The sequence below is a fragment of the Epinephelus moara genome, chromosome 7 (genome assembly GCF_006386435.1).
Source record: "Epinephelus moara isolate mb chromosome 7, YSFRI_EMoa_1.0, whole genome shotgun sequence".
In the NCBI taxonomy this organism is placed as follows: Eukaryota; Metazoa; Chordata; class Actinopteri; order Perciformes; family Serranidae; genus Epinephelus; species Epinephelus moara.
The window spans coordinates 8,233,211-8,259,215 of NC_065512.1; the positions used below are offsets into that span (position 1 = coordinate 8,233,211).

Below are 26,005 nucleotides of genomic sequence, written 5' to 3' on the forward strand. Positions count from 1 at the left end.
TTTTCATGGTTTAACAATACGGTGGTTAATGTTTGGGTAGGATTAGGCACAAAAAACACTTAGTTATGGTTAGAAAAACACTGTGTTTTGCCTTAAGATACTCAGTGTTTGTGGTACTTTTCCAACAGAAAACGCAGCGATATTTCAACAACCAGTCTTGTTGTTTGTTGGTCTCAAACAGTGGTCTGCGGCTTGGCAGGCATCTTGCCTTGGTGACACACCATCCACTGTCCCCTCCACCTCCTGATGACAAAGTCATCTTATATACTACCTCACTTTAGAAACATTGATATGATTCAATGAAACGTACAAATGTATTGTATCTGTGGTTTGTAGAAACATACCAATTATAGGCAGCATATTGCTCAAACCTCAGCACAGGCACACTGTAGGCAGGCGTGGATGTTTCTATACAAATATGCAAATATATGTAGACACAATGCGTTGACATGACAAACACACTGTTCCTCACATGCACAGTCACACAGATTAGTAATGAAATCCAGATTCTCTTCGGGGGAAGCAAACATTTCTTTACACAAAATACTTTACTGAATGTTTATTATGCTTTCTGAGGCTTCACTCTGAGAACAGCAGGCCGGTGAGGGAGTGACGCTGCAGGCTGTGTGCGGTCGGCCCGACAATTCAATCACTGACACGTTCTTTGCGCTGCACAGTATCTGACTTCATTATTATTTTTTTATTCCTCCGGCCAAATTCTACCCTCCCACTGATCGACTGTCTGTCCGTACATCTGGCTGACTGTCCGTCCATACAGGCGTTTGTTCTTTTGTTTGTGCGTCTGTACCATCTGATTCATCCATCATTCATTTGTCCATCTTACTCCGCCAACACATCCTCTGTTTGTCGAGGTGTCTGTCATTCTGCTGGCTGTCCATCCATCCATCCACTTGGGTGGTGGACGTCCTGTGGACTCCGAATGCCTGCAGTGTCAGAGGGGAGATCCTGTCTTTCAGCATCGGGATCCAGAGTCCAGAAAACACACTCACACACACACATCTCTGGCCCCTCACTCAGCAGCCCCCTCCACCTTCCCATCATGCCTTGCCTGGCTTGTATTATGACAGGTGGAGCGTCGGTCGCCACCAGCCGGACTTTCCTACCAGCATCTCTCCTAAACTCAGGAGGGCTGCTGCAGATAGTTAGCATGTGTGTGAGAAAGTGTTCAAGCGTGTGTTTAGAAGCTGAAAAATGTTGCATGCATAGTTTCACCTACATGAATAAATACTATATATGTATTTATTTGATTTATTTAAAATGGATCATGTATGGTTTGAATCATAGATGTCACCATTTGTCACCATTACCTTTGATGCACCGTACCAGATTAAAGCTTTGTCAGTACATAGTGCCTCGGCCGTAGGGATGTGCCATATCATCACCTTCACGATAATACTGGTATATTTTTAATATCATTACATTCCTCCACTGGGAGTGACACAAGGCAGAGTAAGGACAATAGAGACAATTATAAAGAAGGAGGTGAGAAAAGGAAGTTGGGTAGTGTTCGGGTGGAGGAGGACGAGGAGCAGTAGCAGGAGGTGCAGAGAGCCTGATGAGGATGAAAAATGAATCACCCTGATGGTGAAAGGAGAGCAGGAGGATTTGTGATGAAAGCACAAAGTCTTCACTCATCACCTGGACGGCCTCTCGCTCCTCTCTGGAGATCTCACTGCTGAGTTTCTGTTTCTTCTTCTGCTACTTCAAACTGAGTGATAGACAGTTTTTAACACTTGAATTCCCCTGAAACAAAGACTTTTTCACCACATTTTGTTTCACGAAAAGCCAACTTTACGTCATGATGCAGGAGCTGGCATGTGACTGTATATGTAGTTCTCTGTGTTCTGCCACAATTACGATTTTTACATTTATTGATTTATATTTTATATGTATTCAGAGCCATGTGTGCAAATTTGAAACTTTCTCTTATTATTCTACAAACACCATTGATGCTATCAAAATCTATGTAAATGTTGGTAGGCCTGTATATTTAAAGAAAAAAAAAAAAAAATTATTTAAAGTTTTTGACCTTGAGTCCACGTGATGTCAGCCATTGGTTTATGGACTCTTGTTTTGAAGCCTCAAGTTTGACATTTTTGCCATAGCCATCTTGGATTTTTGGAGCCAAAAGACTTTTTTTTAATTTTTTTATTTAGATTATTATTTTGGCTTTTGCCTTTTTTTGACAGGACAGATTAAGCGTGAAAGGGTAGAGAGAGTAGGGATAAGGACAATGCCTGTGTACATGGGACGCCTGCCCCAACCACTGAGCTACTGGGCGCCCCAGAAGTGACCATGTATTGAACGAGAGGGTGATGATAATCCTAACACTAGCTGCTGGCTTGGTTAGCATCAACACATTCTCACTCCGACCTCGTCACCTATCGCATGAGAAGATGAGACTCATTAGCATGAGACTCACATACAAAATAAATAGATAGAAAGCACGACTCTTGGTCTAAGGAAAGGAATTTCTCTTCCACTATAAAGAAGAGAGGCGGAGGCAGGAGAAAAAAGAAGAGCAGGAGGACCAACCTTTACTGGGTGGCCAGGAAACAGGAGCTGAAGATTCAAACACACACACACACACACACTACAAACCCATCTCCCACCAGTTGGTCTCTGCTCCACCGACCAGATCTCCCATCACCCAGGCGTGAGAGAACATACCGGCTCAGGTCTCCACCATGTGAAACACCAAAGAGCTCGGCCTCAGCGCCTCGGGAAATAATAATGAATATGGAATGATAGTCTGTATTTTGTGCCGCAAATGCAACCAGATGCAAAAGGTGGAGGGGAAAAAAATCAGGAGCAGATGTTTGAGAAACAAGAGGTCTGAAGGAGCGGCCAGCGTGCCCTGCAAACATATTGTAACCCTACCCAGCGTGTAGCATAATCACTTATAGTACGTATATCGCCACTTTGTAATGAGGTATGGTATGGAATAGTTGTGCAGCTGCCTCCCTGGGAAAGTTCAGTTGTTGAGGAAGCAGCCAGGCCTAGACACAACACCACCCAATTAACATATAGACCTCAGACAATAAGGAAACTGCACGTCTGACACATTTCTATAGCCTACTGTACATGTGCGGTGGGGGTGGTGTGTAATTGCACATCTTCGTCTTCCATAGGCTGCACACGGCTCAGACATGCATATAGATCAGTGCAGGCAGCTGGTGTTCAGTTCAGCAGAGAGGAGGAAGCTCCACCTACAAGTGGCTGAGTTTTACTCTACATGAATATAAGACCCTTATTTTTTCTCTTTTAGTTTGAGTTTCACCTTATCTCCATTTATTTTGTGCTAAGTAGAATGTAACTAAGTACATTTAGTCAAGTACTGTACAATTTTAGGTGCTTGTACTTTACTTGAGTATTTTCATTTTGTTGTACTTTATAATTATATTCCACTACATTCTGGAGGCAAATATCGTACTTTATTTTAAAGCTTTAGTTACTTCGCAAATTTAAATTATCAGTATAAAGTCAACCAAAAATTATCAGGTCACATTATGGATTAAGTGACACTCTAATAATAACTGTTTCAGGTCAACAAAAAACAATGCAACAGTTTGAATCAATCTTTTTGAGTTATAACAACTTCTAATGAAATTATGTTCAACCAACGAACTATATTGAGTTAGGGGAAAAAGCTTTTCCTCTTTTTTTTAACCACATCCTTAATAATTGATAGCATAAACACGTTTTAAAATATTTTTTTAAGTGTTATGTACTTAATAAGGCCTACCCTAATTATGAACACAAGTTTTTAAGTTGACAGCCATTTAAGAGAAAAAAAGTTGATCCAATTTGATTTCCCAGTTTTTGTTTGCTTGTGTGTTTTTTTTTTAGTCTTTTTTATGTTTACCATAAAAGTTATTAAAATTAGCTCCACCTTTACCAGCTGCAACATTAAGTATGATTTTGAGTTACTTGTACTTACTCAACTACACTTATAGTTACTTTGCAAATTTAGGTTATTCATATATAAATCTACCAAATAAATTATTATGGATTAAGCTAATTTCTAAAAACAAATGTTTTTGCTTAACAACAAAAATTAACACAATAGATTGAATCAATCTTTTCAAGTTATGACAACTTCTAAAGAAATTATATTCAACCAATGAACTAAATTAAGTTAGATGAATTAACTAATTACCATTAAAAAACTGATCCAATTTGATTTTCTACAGTATTTTTTTTTTTAAGCTTTTTCATTATTACCACAAAAGTAATTAAACTAGCTCCACCTTTACCAACTGCAGCATTAAAGTGATGAACACATTAATGCATTTGAATGCAGGACTTTTACTTGTAATAGAGTATTTCTACATTGTGATATTGCGACTTCTACTAAAGCACAAAATCCCAATACTTCTTCCACCACTGCGTACACTCAATATTGTTATTTACACAGAAGCTGGAATCCTGCAGAAACACCCCCAGCAATTACATTCACAGTGTCAGGGCGTAACTAGTTACTTTCCTTGTTACATGTAACTAGTTAGGCCTTTTACTCTTTGTACTTTGATTATATTTTGATGTGAATACTTTTGTACTTTTACTCGAGTAGGGTTAGGGGGAGGAATTTAACTAAGTACATTTACTCAAGTAGTCTACTTAAGTAAGGGCCTTTTACTTTTCCTGAGTATTTCCATTTTATGGTACTTTATAATCATACTCCACTACATTTTGGAGGCAAGTATTGTACTTTGTGCTCCGATGCACTTATAGTTACTTTGCAAATTTAGATTATCAACATAAAAATCTACAAAATAATTATTAAGGATTAAGCTGCACTCCCTTATTGTGAACACAAGTTTTTTAAGTTGACAACTGTTAAAAGATTTAAGTTGAAGCAATTACAATGAGTGGTTTTAACTTTTTCATGTTTATCGTGAAGAAATTAAATATAGCTCCAATATTACCAGCTGCAACATTAAAGTGATGAACACATTATTTCATCAATAGCACAATGAGTACTTTTACTTACTTTAGTATGGTTTGATACTTTGTTTTTTGTGCTTTTTTTTTACTTGAGTATGATTTGGAATGCAGGACTTTAACTTGTAGGAGAATATTTTAACTCTGTAATATTGATGCTTTCACTAAAGTTAAAGATGTGAGAACCTCTTCACCCCCAGGTGCTAATAGTTGATGAATATGGTGTTGCTGAAGTGAACATTATTGAGAAGAATTATGTAGGGAAAAGCCTCCAGACAAGTGAAAAAGCAAATTGAAATTCAAGACCTAATATTAGGCTCCTGTTAAATCAATCAGTGCTCCAGAATATATCTGATTTATCCAAGGAAACTCTCACACATTGACACTCAAGCTAAAACATTTAACTTTTTGCATGGCGGGTAACCCTTCTCTTAGTCATCGAAGAGGAAAGAAGTATTCCTTCAATGTTTTACTTTACGTCCTGGTAAAAAAAAAAAAAAGTCTTTGTTATGCGGTTGCTCATTCAGACCACACACTGGAAAAATTATATTTTACAAGAAAGCAACTGGAATTACATATTAAATTAACACACCCAGATTAAACACTGTTTGCAAAAGGAAGCAGCGTAACATAGAAAGTCATAATAATGAGCTTAATTTTAAAAAATGTATTGGAATATTTCACTATTTCATGGTTATATATCCTGCAGTGGTGAAGGAAGTATTTGGATCCTTTACTTAATGAAAAGCACAAATTCCATAGTCCAAAAATAGGCCCACTCAATTACAAGTAAAAAAATTAAAAGTACTCAATATGCAGAATGACTTTTATTGTTTTATAATACTATAGAACATTATATTGACTGACCAATACATGTAGAAGTGTTTTAATGTTGTAGTTCCTCAATGTGGAGCCAGTCTAAGATACTTTGAGGCTACTACTGGACAGATACACCACTGCGTTATATATCAAGCATATCATTTTATTTATTGAAATAAATAAATAAATCTAGTAACTGTAAGTGTCAAATACATGTAAGTAAAGTACAAAGTACAATATTTTCCTCTGAAATGTAGTGGAGTAGAAATATAAAGTAGCAGATATTGGAAATACTAAAATTAAGTACAGGTATGTCAAAATTGTACTTCAGCAAGCTTGAGTTACATTTCACCATGGTTCCTGTATTTTATTTTATTTTATTTTAATTTATATATATATTTATTTTTGTGTAATTTTTTTTGGTGTTTTATTTTTAATTTTTAATTTTTTTTATTTTACTTTGTTGTAATAATGTAAGATTAAAATGATACTATTTTCCGACTATTCTTTATTACTGTTATGGGCTGAAACGCTTCCCTCCCTTTTGTCCTTCCAGAGCCACCGTAGGGTGAAGTCAAAATCCAAGATGGCGCTCTCCGTGCGGACTAACTTCAAACATCTCTTCAGATTCATTCAGAAGTTTAATTCTCCTCAAAGGTTACTCTGCTCCGGAGCCTGTACGGGAACCAAGGTATGTGAAGACATGTTGTTAACGGAGACATTTTGTGTGTCCTGACCGTACACCGACACACGGACTGAAACGTTACCGGCAAAACCGGGACTGTGTGTTTTCTTACTCCCCGTGTCCTCTGTTCACACCCTGAGACAGAGTTTAGTTCAGTTTACACATGACAAGAGTTAATATTGTAAAGGGACAGTTGCGTTTAAACTCGTCTTGTATGTGTTCGTTCATTTAAACCGAGTGGACATTATATAGTTAATTATTCTTTTAATAAATAAGCTGTTTGAACTAGTAGTGGTGATATTGGCTGTCTGTACAGGAGCACTAAGGTGTCAGCTTTATGGCTTTATATATAATATACTCAGTAAACATGTCGTTTGTGAAGCCTCACAGCATTGGTGGAATGTGGATACTGTATTTACTTATGTATGTGAGGTACTTGTACTCGAGTATTTCCATCTTATGCAGCTTTATACAGCTTGCTTAAACTATTTTACAGGTAACAATGTTTCATTCCACTTCTTAACTAGAAAAGCCACGTGTCTACAGATGTGTTGATGTTGAATATTGGGGGTAAACTGAAGCATTGATTGCTCCCTCATGTGTTGAGAAAATTCCCCCACCTCTCATACCAGTGATTCCCAGCTGTTGGGTTGCAGTCCAAAAGTGAGTCTATGATCCATTCTGAATGGGCCGCAACTGACCTGAAAACATATCAGTTTTGTTTAAAAAAAAAAACACATATTATTTTGAAGTATGGTGAATTTCTGGTGTTTTTAATGTTTCCTGCTGTAGAGTGACTAACTAACGGACAGCTGCTTCACAGAGACAGCAAACTAGCTGGACGACATGGCCAAACACAAGTATGACGCTGAATATATTTAACTGTGTAGACCTTAAACTAATGACCAAGGAGAAATGTGAACCCCATGACTGAACCAGTTGCCTTAAACTAAATAGACTCTTTAAAAACCCTCTTTATCAGCTGGAAAATGCATTGTTACAAAGCTGAAAACAGGGCTGCTTTTCTGACACCATTAAAAGTTGGACACTGTCAGGACAGCCAGGCTACAAACATATGGTGATCTTACTGAACATGATTCATTGCTTTAGATTTAAGTTAAAATGACCACAACCTTAAATGTCTGCAGCAGTAAAATGCAACATACACATTAATGCAGCAGGAATATTAATCCAAAAACATCAGGTAGAATATTAAAACACTGACAGTAGGGCTGCAACTATTAGTCGACTAATTGATGACTAATCGACTATAAAAATAATCGGTGACTAGTTTAGTAGTCAACTAATCAGTTTGAGTCATTTTTCATAGAAAAGTACTATAAAGTACCCCAAAATACTCTTACTGCAGCTTCTTACGTTCAGATATTGGCAGCTTTACACACTCTCCCATGACAGTGAACTAAAACCCTTTGGCGTGAGTATGAAACAAGACATTAGATGACATAATTTTGGGGTTTGGGAAAGACAGACTAACATTTTTCAACATTTTAACACATTTTTCGATGAAATGATTAGTCGACTAATCGAAGAAATAATCATCAGATTAGTCGAAGTACATTCTCTAAGTACATTTTGCTGATAAGACTAACTTACTTTTACTTACGTTTTGAATGCAGGACTTTTACTTGCAGTGGAGTATTTCCATGGTGTAATATGAGTACTTTTACTTAAACAAAGGACCTGAATACTTCTTCCAGTGTTCAGCTCCATGTCCAGTAATAGCTAAGCTGACTGATGTACAAGCAGCCCTGAAACAAGCTGCCTGCTGTTAAGATGGACAAGGTCCTCTTAAAGTCTAGTTTTTCTTCATACACACACTGTAAACATTTTTAGCAGTCAGATATGGTTGGGATGCATGGTATTGGATTTTTTATTTGACTGATACCGATACCTATATATCCCCACCTAATCTTAGTGATCATCAAGTCTCTTCTGTAGTGGAATTAACATCGTATTATGCAAGCATACTCTTATTGTGATGGCCCACCCGCAGATGGTAATGAACGGTTTGTTCCAACAGTGTTTTGATTGTAGGATCAGTTAGCAGACCTGTTCCAGGTGTTTTGATTGTAGGATCAGTTAGCATTAGCAGACCTGTTCCAGGTGTTTTGATTGTAGGATCAGTTAGCAGACCTGTTCCAGGTGAACTAAGAGGCCAAAAGGATGTGAGGAATGTGTTTTAGCCCTAACCATGAAGTGACTTAAAGTCAGCTCTCTGACTGAAGGGCTTAGTTATAAAAGTATCATACAGCCTTTTTCGGACCAAACTGTTCTTGAGACTCCCTTAGAGGAAGTGGCCATTGGGGATCTTGCTCGAGAACAACATAGCTTCAAGGGCTTTTTCTCCTGTTTTCGCAGCACTAATGGCAACACTGAAGTGACGTCCTGTAAACCAGTTGGCGGTTGGTATAGCACTGTCACTGCCACTTTGATAAGCCAAAGTTGCGCTGTATTTCCACTGTATATGTTGAGCAAAGCCTGGATTAGTTTGCTGTCTCGAACCATTTGTCTGTGTTTCCCTCTTTTTTTTTTTTTTTTTTTGGTGTGAACTATTTGTGTTTTGTGCTGTTTGTTGTTTACGCAGTTAAAAGGTTTTTGAAAACAGCGGTTGTCAGTGCTGCATTGGCTGCGTTTGACCAGTCACCATACACTTGCGTCACTTGTCGTGCTGGAAGAGTGCCTACTCTGAAATTAAAGCTAAAAAAGTCCCTGGTTAGTGGCTCTTGGTGTCTGATGATGATGCACCAAGGCACCCTTTTTTGATGCTCCGAGTATCTGCAGTAGTATGAAGAGAGAGAAAGTCGGCATAGATTGGGATGGGAGGTGGATGGATGAGACAAATTCCGACTTTCACCTGGGAGCCCGCTGCTTGTTTCCCGTGTGAAATCAAAAGTCAGCCTAGCCTACACACAGTGTCCAAAACTGATGCTGGAGGGGTACCTAGAGTGTCATATTTTGACATGTGTATGGAGCCACTGACCAAGCAACACTATTAAAAGAGTTGGGAGGTAGACTGCATTGACAAATAGTATATTACGAATAATATTAGTGATAATCTTTATCTGCAGCTGTGCAGAAATACAGAGTTTAAACAGAATTAATAAACGTGCAAAAAAAAACGAGCTACACAGCATTCGAATGCTGATTCAGAATTCAACTGTCAGCATTATGAAGTTTCAACGATTCAGCACAGCCCTAACTTTTAGGGTTAGTTGATTGCTTTCAGTTGTAACAGTCTCTTCATCTGTTACTGTTGTGGAGAACACTGTCTGAATAGCAGCAGGAAGTTTTGGTATTTAGAGCAGCTGCGTTTAGTTGGACAGCAGAAAAAGTTTCAGAGACTGAAAACAGTTACTGTCAGCTTGGTGTCAGTCGCTCCGAATCAAAGGGCGAAGGTTTTTTTTTCCTTCCTAGAGTACAGATGAAAGCAGACATGGTTACGCCCCTGTCTCTGGGGGAAAGGCATTCTGGGAAATGGAGGAAATCATAAAGTGAAGTTAAACTAAACAGGTCGAAGCAAAATGTGGTTCTCCGTAAAAACAATTACATCATGTCATCACATGAATTAAACGTGATTCATTGATTATTTTAGCTGTTTTAGGTTTTTACAAAACCACAAAATTCTGTTACTATCAATAACAGGGATTTTTTTATGCCTTTATGACTTCTGCATAAGTTTAAATGACAATTTTTTTGGATTATTTTGTTCTGGGCATTTCCCTCTCAGCCCTGAGTGACACATTAAATCATTAATAGTTTATTCCTGACTGTAGCAGCTTTTTTTGTGACTTAAACTTTTTTTCCTCGTCTGTCTTGAGTCTTTTCGGTGCAGTTTCCTTTCCCTGTCTGGCATGTGACATCATATCCTCAGTAGCACTCCTTGAGTGTACCTTTTTACTTTGTTAAACATGCCTACTATAACTCAGCGTAGAGTTTCCTATCATTGCACGGCTGCCTTGGAGAAGCAAATGGGGTGTTAAGGCAAACAACGAGTCCCCTGGCACGTGTAAGAATAACCAGTGTGTTTCAGTACGACAACGATGCTAATTATTGAGCTGTTCTTGCATTACGCTGCAGTTAAAAACCTCAGCCATCTGCCCAAAGCCCTGTTGCAGGTTGATGTACGAGCTGTAACACAGTATGCACGTTCACCGCCGTCCCGTCTGTATTTTGTTAGGGCAGAGTCTCCAGAGAGGCCGGAGAGGTGTGCGACGAGAGGGGAGGAAAGGGGTGGAAGCAGGGGGGACTCGAAAAGCATCACAGCAGTGCTTCATTACCAGCAATAACATCAGAAATGAAGTGTTGGTTTTCATTTGTTTTAATTTTCTCCAAATGTGGACGGCTGAGTGCAAAACACCAGCACGCCCACAATGCCCTGAGGTGTGATGTGCGTCAAACAAGACGCTTTTCTGGAAGTTTTTCTGCACTGGAAAATGTGTTTAAAAAGTCACTGAACCTCAACGGACTGACACAGAGATGAAGTGTGACCTTTGTCAGATGCTTTGAATTTTGAGGGAGATGTTTGTGACACAGCTGTGTGTTTTTGCTCTTTAAAATCTTGTTACCTATTTTCAAAATTTGCTGTTAATGTCTGCGCATAACAGCAAATATCTGTGCTGTAAGCTGAAGTAGTTTGACAGAATTGATATTTGTGTTCTGGTGACTAGTTGCCCACATGTTTATGATATTAATCTAATGATTAAATGATATATTTTGGTGGTTTGAGTTGAAGGTGTGAGAAAGAATAGTATCAGTAACATTGTTAACACTGTGCTACATTACAGAGAAATACAAAACCGTACTAATGAACCTTCATTAATATAGGCCTATATTTTATCTACAAGTGCACGTCACACACTGAGCGAGCCGCCTGTTAATGACGCTGTGGGCTAATGGGCATGTAGCTACTTCCATGTTTCAGATGATACGTCATGTTTGTAGTCGACCAATGAAGATGAGTTTACATATCACCTTGGGTTCGTCCTTCACCTTCTCAAAATGATCCCACACTTTGGATTTCCTGCCCGACATGTTATTAACTAGCCTGTGGAATAACCGCAGGTACCAGCCCTGGAAATTAACCTGACTCCTGTCTGACTGCTGAGCGTGGACACTTCCTGGTGGCGTATGCATATGAATTCGCTAATGTCTAGTCTCATCTTTGATCTCACGTGCATGACCCCATGGTCAAGCTGGCTTTAGCCATCACATTGGGCTATATTGATACATACCGCTGCAAAAAATGTCACAGCAGCTGAGCATCCGAAGTTTCTTTGCATGGTCAGTGTCTGTTCATTTTTTCCTCTCCATCAAAGGCGTAACTAGTTCTGCCAAAGCGCCCCAGAATGATGCTTTGCCGCTTTTTTTTTTCTCCAAGTGAGGAAACGGAATATTTGCAGATTGCATAATCTGGTTGAAATTCATATACACTGACATTTAAGGTGTGCTGATTGATTCTCAACATCAACTCATGCACTGAGTGACATGCAAGAAAACATTCCATCTTAAAAGTTAATGGTAGCTGGGGCGTCAGTGGCTTAGTGGTAGAGCAGGTGCCCCATGTACAGGGCTGTTGCCGCGGCGGCCCGGGTTCGGGTACAGCCTGTGGCCCTTTGCTGCATGTCATCCCCTCTCTCTCTCCCCGCTTCACGCTTAGCTGTCCTGTCCATTAAAGGCAAAAAAATACCCCCAAAAAATATCTTAAAGAAAAAAAAAAAGTTAATGGTAGCTGTCAGCAGTAGCCTTTGAGCAGCACTGTGAATAAAATTACTATTCTCAGTCTGAAGCTAGCAAACTAGAGAAGATGAAGAGGCAAGAAGACATCCTTATATTTTATATTTATTGTTGACTAATGAATGCAAACTTGTTTCCAGAGGAACAGTGGTTACATAACCTTTGAAACGAGCCATAACTTAACCATGTGCGTGCTCACAAGTGTGTGTGCCTCATAGGTCATAGGTGTGCTGTGGTACTTAACATTTTGTTTACAACTTAACGAATAGCACTACACCCTTAAATGCATAATCTATAAGCTTGTTCTGTATATGAATTATTCAAAGAAATAAATTGAATGAACAAAAATTAAATATATCTTCTTTTTTTTTTTTTTTTTTAATTAAATCAAAATGACGGACAGGCTGTGACAGAATTTTATCGGAAGGACAGCGAGAAAGTCTAACGCAACCTCTGTGTTTCAAGTTTCTGTATTTACAACTTCACTCTCCTTCTCCATGTCTGCCCAAATGATGTTACCTTGCAGGGCAGCGAGATTACGCGAGAATCCAGCACTCATCTACCCCAAGTAGCTCCGCCGTTAGAAATTATATTGCCAAATTTCAACCACTGGACACATTTGTAATGTTGCACAGTATATAGTCAAGTCAAGTCAGGATTTATTTCTAGAGCACATTTAAAACGACGGCAGTCGACCAAAGTGCTGCACATAGGTGGGTACAGTCATATCGCTCAACTCTAGTCTAAATTCAGTTCACTATAATCGGGGCCAGAAGTGTTTTAAATGTTTGTTGTCTTAAATTAATTTATAGAAGTCCTGCACATGTACAGATGTCTATTTCTTTGCTGTAGCAAGGCGAAATGTAGGCTATTTTTAGTTTATTTTTAAATTCTTTTCTCCCATAGTCAAAAGTCTTGCATCTAAAGTGATAAAATTTGCAGACAATGCAAAAAAATCCTTGAAACATCACTGGCATCGTGACCAAATATTTGAGTAATTAGCTAATAACTTCTTCATGTTTGAGGCACTGCTAATTAAACCTGAGTTTAGCTGTTGTAGTGTTTGCCTCAAACTGAAACTCTCTACCACCATGCTGCCTCACACTAACCCCCAGCCTCATGTCAGCTGGAAACACAGGGCTCCCCATCCAGCCGTCCCTCGCCTGTGGTCCTGTTATTGACTGATATCAGTCATGTCAGCCCCGGGCTCCAGGAAAGAGGAAGTGACTTCTAATTTGCCTCTCTGTTCTCCTTTGGCTCCAAATTCACTTACTCGGGTGTCAGCTAAAACCATTAGAGCTGCTCCCACACCACATGGGAGAGGGCAGGCGAGAGCGAGGAAACATGGCCTCCCCCTTTGAGGATGTTCATTAACTGCCCTATTTATTTTCAACTGTCAGAAAAGCCCGCTAATTCTCAGCAGTCCCCTCTGTGTAATTAGGTCTGTCGTAGTCGTTCTGCAGCCAAGACCCTCGCTTTGCACATTAACCATTTCTTAAAACTATCCCATATGTCAACATGTTCCTTTTTTTGGGGAAAAAAAAAAAAATCATATCTAGCTAAGTCGAATTACAGAATCAGCCTGTAGCTGTGCACCCACAGTGGTGACTGGGGAATCTTACTAGTTTCCCTGAGTCTGAGTCCGTGCCTGATCTGTTAAGCGTCTGACACTTTTAATTAAAACGCAGCAAGTATCTGGTGTCGTGCCTTTGAGCTGCATTCAACAGACGCTGCCTCTGCAGCAGGAAATGACTGCACTCTTCAGAGAGGAGCTGCTTGCGAAGCTTTGCCACCAGGGCTAATTACATATTGATAAATTTATGAAGTGTGTGGTGCTTATTTTTGTGCTGTGTTGTGAGTTTTATGTGTTTTCTCGGGCGTTATTAGCTCGCCTGTCAGTCATTTGTTTCCTGCAAGTGAAATAAAATTAAACATGTCTATTGTCAACACAGAAGGAGGAGGAAGTGGTTTAATGAAACAATTTGAAACAATTTGGAAGGAAACAAGTAGCTCTGGCATGAATGTGTTTATCTAACAGGGGGAAAAAAATCACATGAATTAAGCTAGTCTTGGCTTTTCCAACTGCACACAGCTGCTTTACATGTGAGCTTATTGTAGGCAAACTGCTTTAGTTTAAACAGGCCTGAACTCACAGTCAGTGTTTCTGGTTTTGAGATGATTAGTCCTTTGTAAGTAAGTGAATAAAACTGCTGTGAATATTGCAGGTGTTTATCAGGCCTGATTTGTGACTTGTTGGTGGCGTTTATTTCAAGGAGACCACCCCAGTGCTGCGGGCAAGAATCTAAAAAAGACAGGGTCGTCTGCAAACAAGGAGATCTCGCTGAAGTTTCGCCACAACTCAGTGCAGCATCATCACTCTAGTGTTTACCTTGTGACTATCAAAACTGAGGATAAAATTATTGTTGGAGTGCCAACATAACTTTCCAGAGTTGTAAAATCCTCTCACTACTGCTCAGTGTTTTGGTCTCATGAGTGATAAACTCCTTGATCTTTTACTCAATTTGGACTTCCTGCATTTTATTTCTGGCACTTGAAGCAACCAGGAATGTTTGGTCTAAAAACCCATTTGATATTTGATTCAGTCCTCTACACTGTGTAAATTAGTATTTTTATAATATCTGGTTCCAACTCTATCAAAATCACTGAGGTTTAAAGTTCGTTCTTGACCTTTTGAAACAGCCCAGTCGCCAAAAGAAAATGTTGGCATCGTTCATTTCTGCAAACCACAGATATGTCACATTTGTACGTTTCGTATGTGTCATATCAGTGTTTCTAAAGTGATGTAGTATATGAGCTGTCATAGACATTGAGAGATTGAGGTGACGGTAGATGGTGTGTCATCAAGGCGAGATGGCTACCAAGCTACAGAGCAATGTTCAATACCAACAAACAACAAAGCAGGTTGTGTTTTAGTTACACATTGCTGCGTTTCCACCGGCGGCAGTGCCACAAAAAGCTTTTTTTTTGTTTGTGCCTTTATTACAGAGGAGCTGAAGAGAGACAGGAAAGGGGGAGAAAGAATAGGGATGACACACAGCAAAGGGCCTCAGGTTGGAAATGAAGACTGGGCCGACATGGGGTGTACACTCTCCCCGCTGAGCTAGAGGTTGCTCCAGAGTGGTTGTTTTATTACAAACGCATCACTGCATTTCCATTTTGGATAATGTCATGAAAAGCAGGTATTTTGGGCCAAAACACGATCTTGTCTTCACTGTAACCAAGTGGTTTATGTGCCTAAACCTAACCACGTCAACCACAGGGTTATTTAACAAGCCGGTCTCACTCCCAACTCATCAAATAGCGATGCTTGTCCAGTGGCCCTTGGCATCAGATTCCAAGGCACAGAGGCATCCTCTAGCAGCCGTATGACAGACCGGGCTGCGGCGTGTTTTGACAATGCACGCAACTGCTGTAGGTGTTCCCAACTGATGGGTCGCAGTCCAAAATTGGGTCATGGGTCCGTTCTGAATGGGCCGCAAGTAACTCGCAAACGTCAAGTTTGTTCAAAACACACTTTATTTTAAAGTACAGTGAATTTCCACCACAGAGCTTTTACTTGAATTGCCATTTCTTGCCATAGAGAGAATGACTAACGAACACCTACTTGACAGAGACGGCAAACTAGCTCGATGACATGACCAAACGTAAGTATGACGCTGAATATATTAAACTGTGTGGATCATTTTAATAACAGTGTAGTGTGCTAGTATAGTGATATATGTCACGTGACTTAAAGAACCAAACTTTAAGAAGTAAACCTAAAAATGAAGTTCTTTAACCTACCACTGGCTTGTTTGAAACAGGACAAAACACTCTGTTCTGGAGCTTTCAGTCATAACACACAGACTTCCTCAGGAGATAAAGATTTCAGTCATGAGCCATGAAACTATAGATGTTAAACTTTCCACTCCTCAGAGCACTTTAACTTCTCAACCTTTAACAGCATGGACAGGAAGTCTTTGAAGTGCTTGCTTGGAGAACTCGTTCTTAAAGCAGTTTCAGAGAGATGTTTTATTGTGGCCCTTTAGTGTCACATTGTGTTTGTACTCATTTGGTTTGAATGTCACATTGCATATAATTACATCAGCAGGTAATCCGATACCATAGTTGACACAATATCAGCTGTCAGTGTTTGTCACTTCCCAGAAACCAGAGAAGTCATTAAACGTTTAGTTTCTAATGAGCCAGATTACAGCTTCCTGTCTTGAGTAGGCACTGCCCCTCCTGGTTATCTCCCCCCAGGCCGTATTGAAGTCTGGTTCCTTCAGAAGCTGCAGCCTGTTAGTGCTGGAGGCTGGAGGCTGCCTCCCCTGCCTGGTTATTTTTGGAGCACCGTCGGACCCTGTCTGCGGGGAGTGCTGTTTTTGAAGGGCCTCCAGTCCCATTAATCAGCCGAGGGACCCCACGGCGCGAGCGGGCCCCGAGCCCTGGCCCGCCACACTGCAGCGTTCTGTTCCTGTACCCCCGCTCTCCGCACAGTGTGAAACGCAGAGGAACCTCATCAATCTCACCTGTCCCACACGTCAACCGCAGATTTAATCAAACGCTCCTTTCGGGCCTTTCCCTCTGCTCCCCCTCCAACACACTCACAGAGAGGGAAAAAAGAAAAAGTCCTGACTGGGCTATAGTCACACTTTTATTCTTATTTTATTTAGTTTTTTACCACATTGCCTCCTCCGCCATTTTTCTTTTTCTTTTCTCCTGCTTTATCCACTATTACATTTTTTATTTACTGTGCGTATCTATGTATTCATGTGTGTGTATGTTTTCTCTGTGGTCATATGCACTTTGTTTCAAGCTGTGGTGTGTGTTCCCACTTTGGCTAAACACACACACACTTCTAGGAATAAAGGGGGGTAATACACCAAACCCCATTTCCTATTTGATACCTCACTGAAGTGCAGCTCTGTTGGTCGCCAGCGTTAACAGGTCCCAAAGTGAGAGAAAGACAGAGATGAAGAAAGATAGGGGGAAGGTGTGTCAAGGTGCATTTCAGCGTGGTGCCGGTGTTAATGGGTTGGCGTGGGGCGCCCAGGACAGAAGAAGAACACTGGATCCTGTGTGTCAGGACGCCCAGCGGGAGCGCCGCGGAAAATCTCTCCATCTGCTGGCCCATCTCGGCGCAGCCACGGTCAGATCTGGAGCTCGTCCCTCAGCCCACAAAGAGCTGATGGTAATTCACAGCGGGGCAAGCGGCGATGCCCCCAGAGGTGGTTTTTGAGATGTGTTGAAATTGGCGCAGTAAAACGGTGGTGACCATCGGGCCCCGCTCATCAGCCCCTTGGTGAGAGAGATGTCAGTGGGCCACTCCGGGACTCCCAGGCTCTGATATGATGTATGAGCCTCAGAAAAGCAGCCCAGAACAGATCTGAGAAGAGAAATCCACTGTTTTTTAAGTCCTAGCTCAACCAAAACCATGGCTGTGATTAATAACACCGAGCGGAGCGAGACCGTGGGCCTGGACACGCTGGAAGCTGCAACTGCTCAATAATATTAATGACCAATCTCAAGTTCAAGTTCTTTATCATCAGATACAAAAACCAGTGAAGCAGTCGTTTGCAGTGAAAACTTAGTTCTTAGGCTCCCTACGAAAATGCTTTATAAATATGTATATAAAAGAAAATCACAGCAGTAAAATTTTATTAGTATCTAACTCATAAAAAAGTGCAGCAGTTAAAATATAGGAATAAAATATAATACATAAAGTAGAATAAAATACTGTGGTAGACACGTGTACAGTAACAGTAAAATGTATTTCATGGGCCTGTTCTCCCCTTACAGGCCATACTTAAGCAACTGCTTGAATGCAACCAATCTTTATACCCCTTTCTCCACCAAAATTATCGCATTTATGCAGGTTTTTTAAACACGAAAAGACCCACTGAAAATGGGCACCTTTCCCATTGCCAGTAGGCCAGCGCTGTGCACACGACTCTGCAGCAGACGAGTATGCCCTTCTGTTTTTTTTCTACTGGTTTGTCATGTTCAATGCCACAAACACACTGGAAACCAGGTTAATAATCAGTAGAGAGCAGCATGGGGGCCAGTGAAAGATGTTACAGTGGTACTTCTTTTTTTATATCTGTTAGTTATTCACTCTCTTTCTCAAACTCGGTGCTGACTAAATCAGAAACAATGTTCGAGCGCTGCTTGGACCGAGACAGACAGCATTTTGAAGCAGCTCATCATTCCATTGCACTGGTGTTGTATCAAAATGTAAATCGAATACAACTTCTCGCCTGTAAATGCCTCGCATCCCCTTTGGTAGTTAGAGTTAGGGATAGGGTTTGGTTCAGGTTAAGATCCGGGGACAGAGTCTTCGATACATCACTAGCAGAGTGTTAGCGCATCTATCTGGGTGTGGTATTTTCAAAACTGCCAATCGAAGGCGATCAGAGTCATTTGTCTTGGGAGTGAATGCTGATTGAAATCTTTCGCATTAAATACAAAAGCCCCCCTGCAAGTGTTCTGGGTTAGAACTTCGGAGTCCATAACGTGATGACATTGGGCCCTAAAAGACTTTCTGTGGACTTACATTTGTAAAGAGAAAAGGGATTCGAAAAGGGATTTGATCCATTCGGTCGGACAACATTTCAAAAGCCTGGAAGAACCGCAAGATTGAATATTTATATCTCCAAGTTAGCCACTTGGGTCATGAAAGTCCCACATAGACCCAAGGATGCAGAAGATCTGGTTAATTTTACACCTGGGAACTCAAACTTTTTTGGCTTCTTGGGCCGTCCAAGTAACATTTGTAGGAGTGAACCGAGCCCTACCTCGAATGCTGTATCCAGTTCTCTTTATACACCTGTGAACTCTCTATGGTCCCAGAAAAACTTTTCTATCCAATGGTGTAAGGGAGAACAGAGCTCCCCAAAAAATGAAAGCATATCAGTGCAGACAGACTTTGACAGAGTTGCCAAACAAAGCATTTATTTTCAGATAATCAAAAAATGAGTAGTTCAGCAATAGTTAAGCCGAAATATTTGTTTAAATTTCCATAAGCCCACAAATGGACACAAGAAACTGGGAAAATGCTGCACGGGAAGGTTTTTTTAGATGCTCTATAACTCTTTTTGCTGTCTTTTGTTCGGCCTCCATCAAAGTCTGTTTGCAGTGATATGCTTTCATTCTAAGGGTGCTCCACTCTTGCTAACACCATTTGATAGAAAACTTTTTCTGGGACCATAGAGAGCCTCGGGAGGGAGTACTCCTTCTTTAAGGCTGTTTGTCGGTTTGTCTGAGTGTGTAGGATTTGCAGTGACACACTTGGCAATTGAAATGATGCTACTTGAAGTCGCATTATCTGTGAGTCCATATTTTAATTCACTAGAAGGCATGCATTTTTGCTCAGATAGAAATGTATAGTCTGACTTAATTCAGCCTGCATGATAAAGTAAAATCTCTGCCCAGTTTAACTGTGGGAGCTTTATAAATCTGGCAAAAAGATTTTTGTACAATTCAAGACCAAACTCTGTGCTTCATGCATCTGGTCCCAGTACAATTTGTCATCGTTACACATCGTTTCTTTGAGGATGTTGCGCTTGCTAAAATGACAAATCCAACATTTGTCATTCAGTTCCCACAATGAAGTGGTTCCAGGACCCGCTGTCTTTCGAGAGGAAAAAGAAATGTTGTTTCCATGGAATCCTGGAACCAGATTTTCTTTGGACATGTGGGAAAGTCAGCGTTAAGTCCAGAAGAAGAAGACCGTCTATTTGTTCTCTAATGAAGTGAATCAGCTGACTATTGTTTTCCATTAAATAATGCAGCCTGTGCAAAAGATCTGTTACTGCTTTACTGCTTACTTTTTTCTTTCAACCAGTGTTGATCTTTGATGTGAGCTGTCAGATTCATATGGACAGACACCTTCACAGCTTAACTGATGTTGATGTAGGCAAAGACCACGACACGTGTGGACATGCGTCTATGTTTGCACACGACCTCCGTCCCTGCGGAGATTACCACACACGTACATGCACAGACAAATGAACACATATTCCCGGAAAGGTGCTGCGAGTGTGAAAACATGGCCTTTATAGTGTATGTAACCTTCTAGCTGTTGGCGTTAATGTCACACACACATGGTGTGTAATGCATTCAGCATATGGCAGATGTGGATGAAGAAGGCTTTCGTCACCTTAGCGACAATGTAATACAACAGCGTCATGCCTGTCAGAGTTAAATATGAGGAAAGAGTATGTAGCATTTCCCGCGCCTGTTACGTGTCATCAACAGGCATCTAACGACTGTGAGATGAAAATAAAAAGAGAAGGAGGTGAAGAGACGATAGGAGAAGGCAGGTGATGCTTTATTCTTTTATCCAACTGTAATTGGACAAGAGGAGAAAGTATTTTGTTTGCATTGAGCTTGGCGTTCTTGTTGGCTGAGGATCGAGTCCGGCCTGCTGTTGCTCAAATGTTTGGCTCAGAAACGTTTCTTCAGTTCAGAAGAATTAACTTTTTTTTAGCCACACTCTCCACCTGGTTTGAGGGATGATGACTTTATGTCAGCTGGTTTGGCGGTGAGAGATCCACCACTTTGATCAAGACTAAAATATCTTGATTACTATCAAATGGATTGCCATTCAATCTGGTTCTGATGTTCATGTTTCCCAGATGATAAATCCTAATTACTTTGGCTATCCCCTGACTTTTCCTCTGATGATTTGTAGATGTGAGTGAAATGTCTTGATTACTATCGAATGGATTGCCAACGTCTGAATATTCTTAAAGTGATAGTTCAGGTTTTTGGACATGAAGTTGTGTGAAACGCTGACCATCTGTAGCTCTGATGTAACGGTGTCACTACTCTCAACGAACCTCCTGCTCTGAGAAATCGCCCGTAGCTTACCGGAGAAAAAGTAGTTCTGAAGATGTACGGGGGACACATAACCAAAAGGTTTTAAACTACAAAAAAGTATGCATGTGTTTTGTTAGACTATTTCAATAATTTTAAAACATCCCCGCATTACGTCAGACCTTGTTATCAATTGGGACTATTTTCTGGCCAGTATCACTCCGCCGTGCAGGCCCGCAGGACAGCACAGCAACAGAAATCAATAAGACAGTTCATCACCACGCCGTGCAGGTGCGCAGGATAGCAACGGCTAACGAAAACTTCATCGGCTGTTTCCAACAGAGAACCAGTAGGCTATTATTAATTGAATCTCAGTACAAAAATAACGTCTACATTGTTTAGTTGTGTTGCGGTGGCCACAACCTCATTAGGGATGCTGCAACAGGTGTTCTGTCAAAGGCAAAACACCTGTTGTGACATCACTGAGAGGGGTGTGGCCAAAAGACAGACATGCTTCAAATACTTCAACCCAAAGAGAACAATTTCGACACTTCTCTGCCTTCAACTCAACTTTATTTAATTTGCAGGTTAAACACAAAGCAGTTGGTCCGACATGTTGTTCAGCTCAGACAGAAAAAATAAAGAATAATGAAAATAAAATAAAAATAAAAGTAAGATAAAACTACTACAGATTTCCAGTGTTCCTCTCTGTATACCAAATTCAAGCTCCATATTTATAATAAAGTGTTTAAATCTGGTAACGAATATTTCAGTGATTTATACTTCATTGCATTTAATGTATCATACTGAATTTTTTTAACAAGCCACGCCTCCAACATATGAAGGGACTCACTTTACAAGCATGTGAATGTTGAAATGAATTCACTTGCGCAGGTTTAATATGGTCCATGGCCAAAGTATGCTAGATGATAATATTTCATTACTCTTGGCCTTGCAGTGCAGTATTCATTACCAACATTAATTGCTTTACAACATTTGCTGTCTCCTCTGTCATCATGCAGTAGTTGATTTACGTCTTTATGTAACCTACTTTCACTTCCAACACCTATAGAGGGGCATGTTTAGAGACACTTTCCTCTGACCAACAGTAACACTGAGGTGTCTGGCTGAAGCAGCGTAATGCGTGATATCACGATTGCCCAGTGGCTAGTTAGCCGTGGCGTTGACTCTCATTTGACACTCGATTGGCTCAAATGACACCATTACCATGTCTGCATGGCTAATGGCTTCCCCTGGGGGCCGGAGCAGAGGGGGAACATGCGTTTGGCGTGTCAGCTCGAGGTGAGAACACACATGAGCCAGACTCGGGGCCCCGTCCGCACCCAAATCAATCCTGACACCTCTTAAGAGGCTCTCAGCATCAATGGCACTCCAGTGCAATTACCCCGTCGGTAATGACATAAGCACCCAGTTCCTTCCTGCCTCTCTCTCGCCAGGCAGCGACCAGCTCCCTCAGGCCAGTAGATGGAGACTCTGCGGACGACGCTGGCCCCAGAACAGTTGTTATTCGATCCCTCAGGGCTGAGAGATGGAAAAGCTGTGGGACACGCTGGTAAGAGAGCAGCTGTTATCTGATCTCAGAGGCTGTGCTGAGCCTGTCCCTCAGTCAGATTGGATGTGATGTAGCTCAGCTAGCTGTCAAGATAACCGATTTCTCCGCAGCGGCTGAAGAGGATATCCTCTGAAAGCTTCAGGTTTTAATGATTAGTTATGATAACCTTGAAGAGTGCAGCCGGGGAACATATGATTGCCAGTCAGATTTGAGGTGATAACACCCGGATCCCATGGGTTTTGTGGGGGAGCGTTTTGAAACGGCCTCCTCTGTCCAGCTGTTGCTGTTTACAACCAGTCAACACATCTGAAACAAACTTAACCTCGTCAGAGTTGTGGGTCATTTTCTTTGGAAGTGATCAAACAATAAATATCAACCTCAAGATGTAATCTCAACAGTTACTGGATGAATAGCCATGCAGATATCCATGATCTTCTCCCGATGAGTTGTATTAATTTTGGTTATCACCTTTCTGATGTAGCACCATCATCAGGTCAAATCTTTATGTCTGTTATTTTGGTTTACAATCAAATACCTGCAAAACTAAAGACATTCCCATCAGCTTCAGCTGTTCTTCACATTTTGTACTAATTAGCAAATGTAACTCACAAAATTAAGACGAAGTGAACATGGTAGACGTTATTCTTGCTAAGAATTAGCATGTCTCTATAGTCATTGAAGCATGTTAGCATGCCAGTGTAGCTTTGAGCTCAAAGCACAGCTGTGCCTAAGACAGTGTCACAGAACCGCTAGCATGGCTGTAGACTCGTTAAAGGGGACCTAAAATGCTTTTCCTTATTGTCTGCGCTATATAATATCAGAATGTCAGATGTTCACATTAAATGTGGCCAAAATTTCAAATAAGTAGGCAAACACATGTAAAAGTAATCCCTGTGAGCAAAAACCTTGGGCTTCAGACTGTTCTGAATACTCCATTTCCAATGTTTTTTCTATTTTGGCTACAAGATGTCAGATCCTGGCGGACACCTTGCTCCACATTACTGCAAGTGTTTACCCTACTTAGCCTACACTGCTACATGTAGCTACATGCTAACACCAGGGAAACATGTAATCTTGGTTACAGGTGTTGTTAATTTCTCCCTGATTTCAGATCATATTCCTGCTGGAACTTGTCCAGTTGTGTTTAGAAGCTTTCATTGATGATTTTTTAACTGGAGAAAGTCCCGCTATACACAGTCATAGCTGTGTAGTACACTGCTGCAAGTACACTGCAACATGTAGCTACATGCTAACGGCAGGGAAGCATGTAATCTTGGGATGCTGATGTTGTTTATTTCCCCCTGATTTTGGATCATATTCCTGCTAGAACATGTTTGGTTTGACTTTTCATGGCAGAAAGTGCCGCTATTCTCTGTTGCAGTTTTCCAGCTGCATTTCTGGTGCAGCAGTTTTGCCAATTTCTTGCAAATAGCAGCATTAACTCCAAAGTTGCTAAAAGTCACCAGATGACATCATACATGCATGTGCATATTGGTGACATCATCCCGCATTCATTTGCATATATATTGAAGTAATAGAAATTTCGAATGGCTTGAGAGCTACACCACTTACCATTTTCTCGTGCTTCCAATCCAGTGTCAACATAACCATAGAAACTCACTACAACTGAACCTCCACTTACACGACGAGCTGTGTCTCCTCCTGCCTGTCTCACACCTACCGCACAGCTCAATTGCAGCCCTGGTGATGGGAAAGCTGTGTACTGCCATAACTCAGCAGATAACTAAGCATGCATGGGAATCAATTACAATATATTTCTCTCACTTTTTCCTGGACAGGCTGAAGAAGTCACTAAATTGGTTGCTCGTCCTTTAATAATAGTGATGGCTAAATCAGGCGAGAATGTTGCCAAGTTGGCAACACTGAGACACCGAGATGCAGAAGACCTGAAAACACTGACTAATCAGAGTAGACTGGGCTTTTTCGGGAGGTGGGCTTAAAGAGACAGGCTTCAAAATGGAGTGTCTTAGACAGAGGGTGAAAACAGGTGTTCCAGCACAGACAGTATGAGAAATTTATTTATTTTTTTTAATCAATACAGCATCTAAACATGTTCTAGTAGAAACCTTAAATAAAATGGGAATTTGAAAATGAGCATAATAGGTCTTCTGTAACATGGGTGTTGAGACAGCAGTAGTGTTTACCTCACAGTTGTCAAGATGGACAATTAAATAAGTGTGGCTGTGATCATTTTCCAGATATGTAAAATTAACATCACCAAAATAGAATTAAGCATCTGATAAGCCTTAAACTAGAGGACATATTGTCACCAGTAGTTGTAGGGAAACAGCTACAACAACAAAGTCTCTTGTACTTTTTAAATGCAGTGCTATTTTTAGTCTGAGCACATTCTTAATACGTACAAAAGCCCCGGCACAGCTGGCCCGTCTGTTTCTTCAAACCTCTTGTGTAATTCTAACCCTTGTGCACGTGGGGGTTCATGTTATCTCTACCACATATTCCACCTCCCCATCCCACCTTCTCACCTGTGAGCTGGAGCACTGGGCCAAGCCACAGCACCGCACCTCTGCCGGGAACTGAACCCCGGCCTCCATGGTGGGCAGGCAAACATGCGTCACCCAGTCACCAAACACTTTGTCTTCCTAACAGCCCAACAAAAATACCCAGTCCGGTCTGCGTCTTTGTGTGTTTCTGCTCCGTCAAAGCACAAATCTACTGTGTAACGGCTTTGGTGAAGAAGCCCTGGATTTTTGAAGCCATTGCGGTTTCACGTCTCATGACAGGTGCCGCTCTGCTTGCCCTCTAATTGTATCATGTGGTGCTCGGTGCCACAAGCCGTGGTTAGGACTCTGTTCCAGCAGGGGCAATTGAAAGCCAAGGTTCAGTGGTGCGGGCCCATGCCAGAAGAAATGAGGCGGTCTGGCCCGGCCCGGCTCTGCAGAAAGAGAAACACAATGTTTGCCCAACGATACAAACACAATGAGTGATCTCCCTCTTTCTTCCAGAGGGGGTGAAGAGCTCGCTGCTATTCTAGCTCCAGCTCTGTAGAATAAGTTGGTGATATGGTGAGCTGCATATTGTATGGTATTTCCGTGGTTCTGCCTCCCCCTCCTCTTCCACTGTCCCTCCCCCACCGTGGTAACAGAGGCCTTGAAGTTGGCTGGACGGATGTTAATTATTATTGTTGGCCGGTGAGGTGATGCATTCTTTGTGCAGGATGTGTTTGGGAGAGAACAGAGGTGCTAGCCATGAAGTTAGCATCTCGGTAATACAAGCGTGACTGCTGCTGGCCTCCAACCTGCCAATAGTTTAACACTGACACTTCAGTCTCTGCAGGCTTTCTCACCTTTTCACCTTCACCCTCTCTCTAAACACTAGTTTCTCTCCTCTTCTCTGCTTTTAGCGGT

General features: G+C 41.1%; 1 protein-coding gene across 2 annotated transcripts in view; it reads left to right on the plus strand.

Annotated features, from left to right (window-relative positions):
- Positions 1-26,005, plus strand: part of wars2 (tryptophanyl tRNA synthetase 2, mitochondrial) — a 105,382-nt gene that overhangs the window by 61,044 nt on the left and 18,333 nt on the right. For both annotated transcript variants that reach the window (XM_050049222.1, XM_050049221.1), the window contains one exon: positions 6,341-6,475. In XM_050049222.1, coding sequence (XP_049905179.1) covers positions 6,341-6,475 — 135 coding nt within the window. The remainder of the gene's footprint in view (positions 1-6,340; positions 6,476-26,005) is intronic.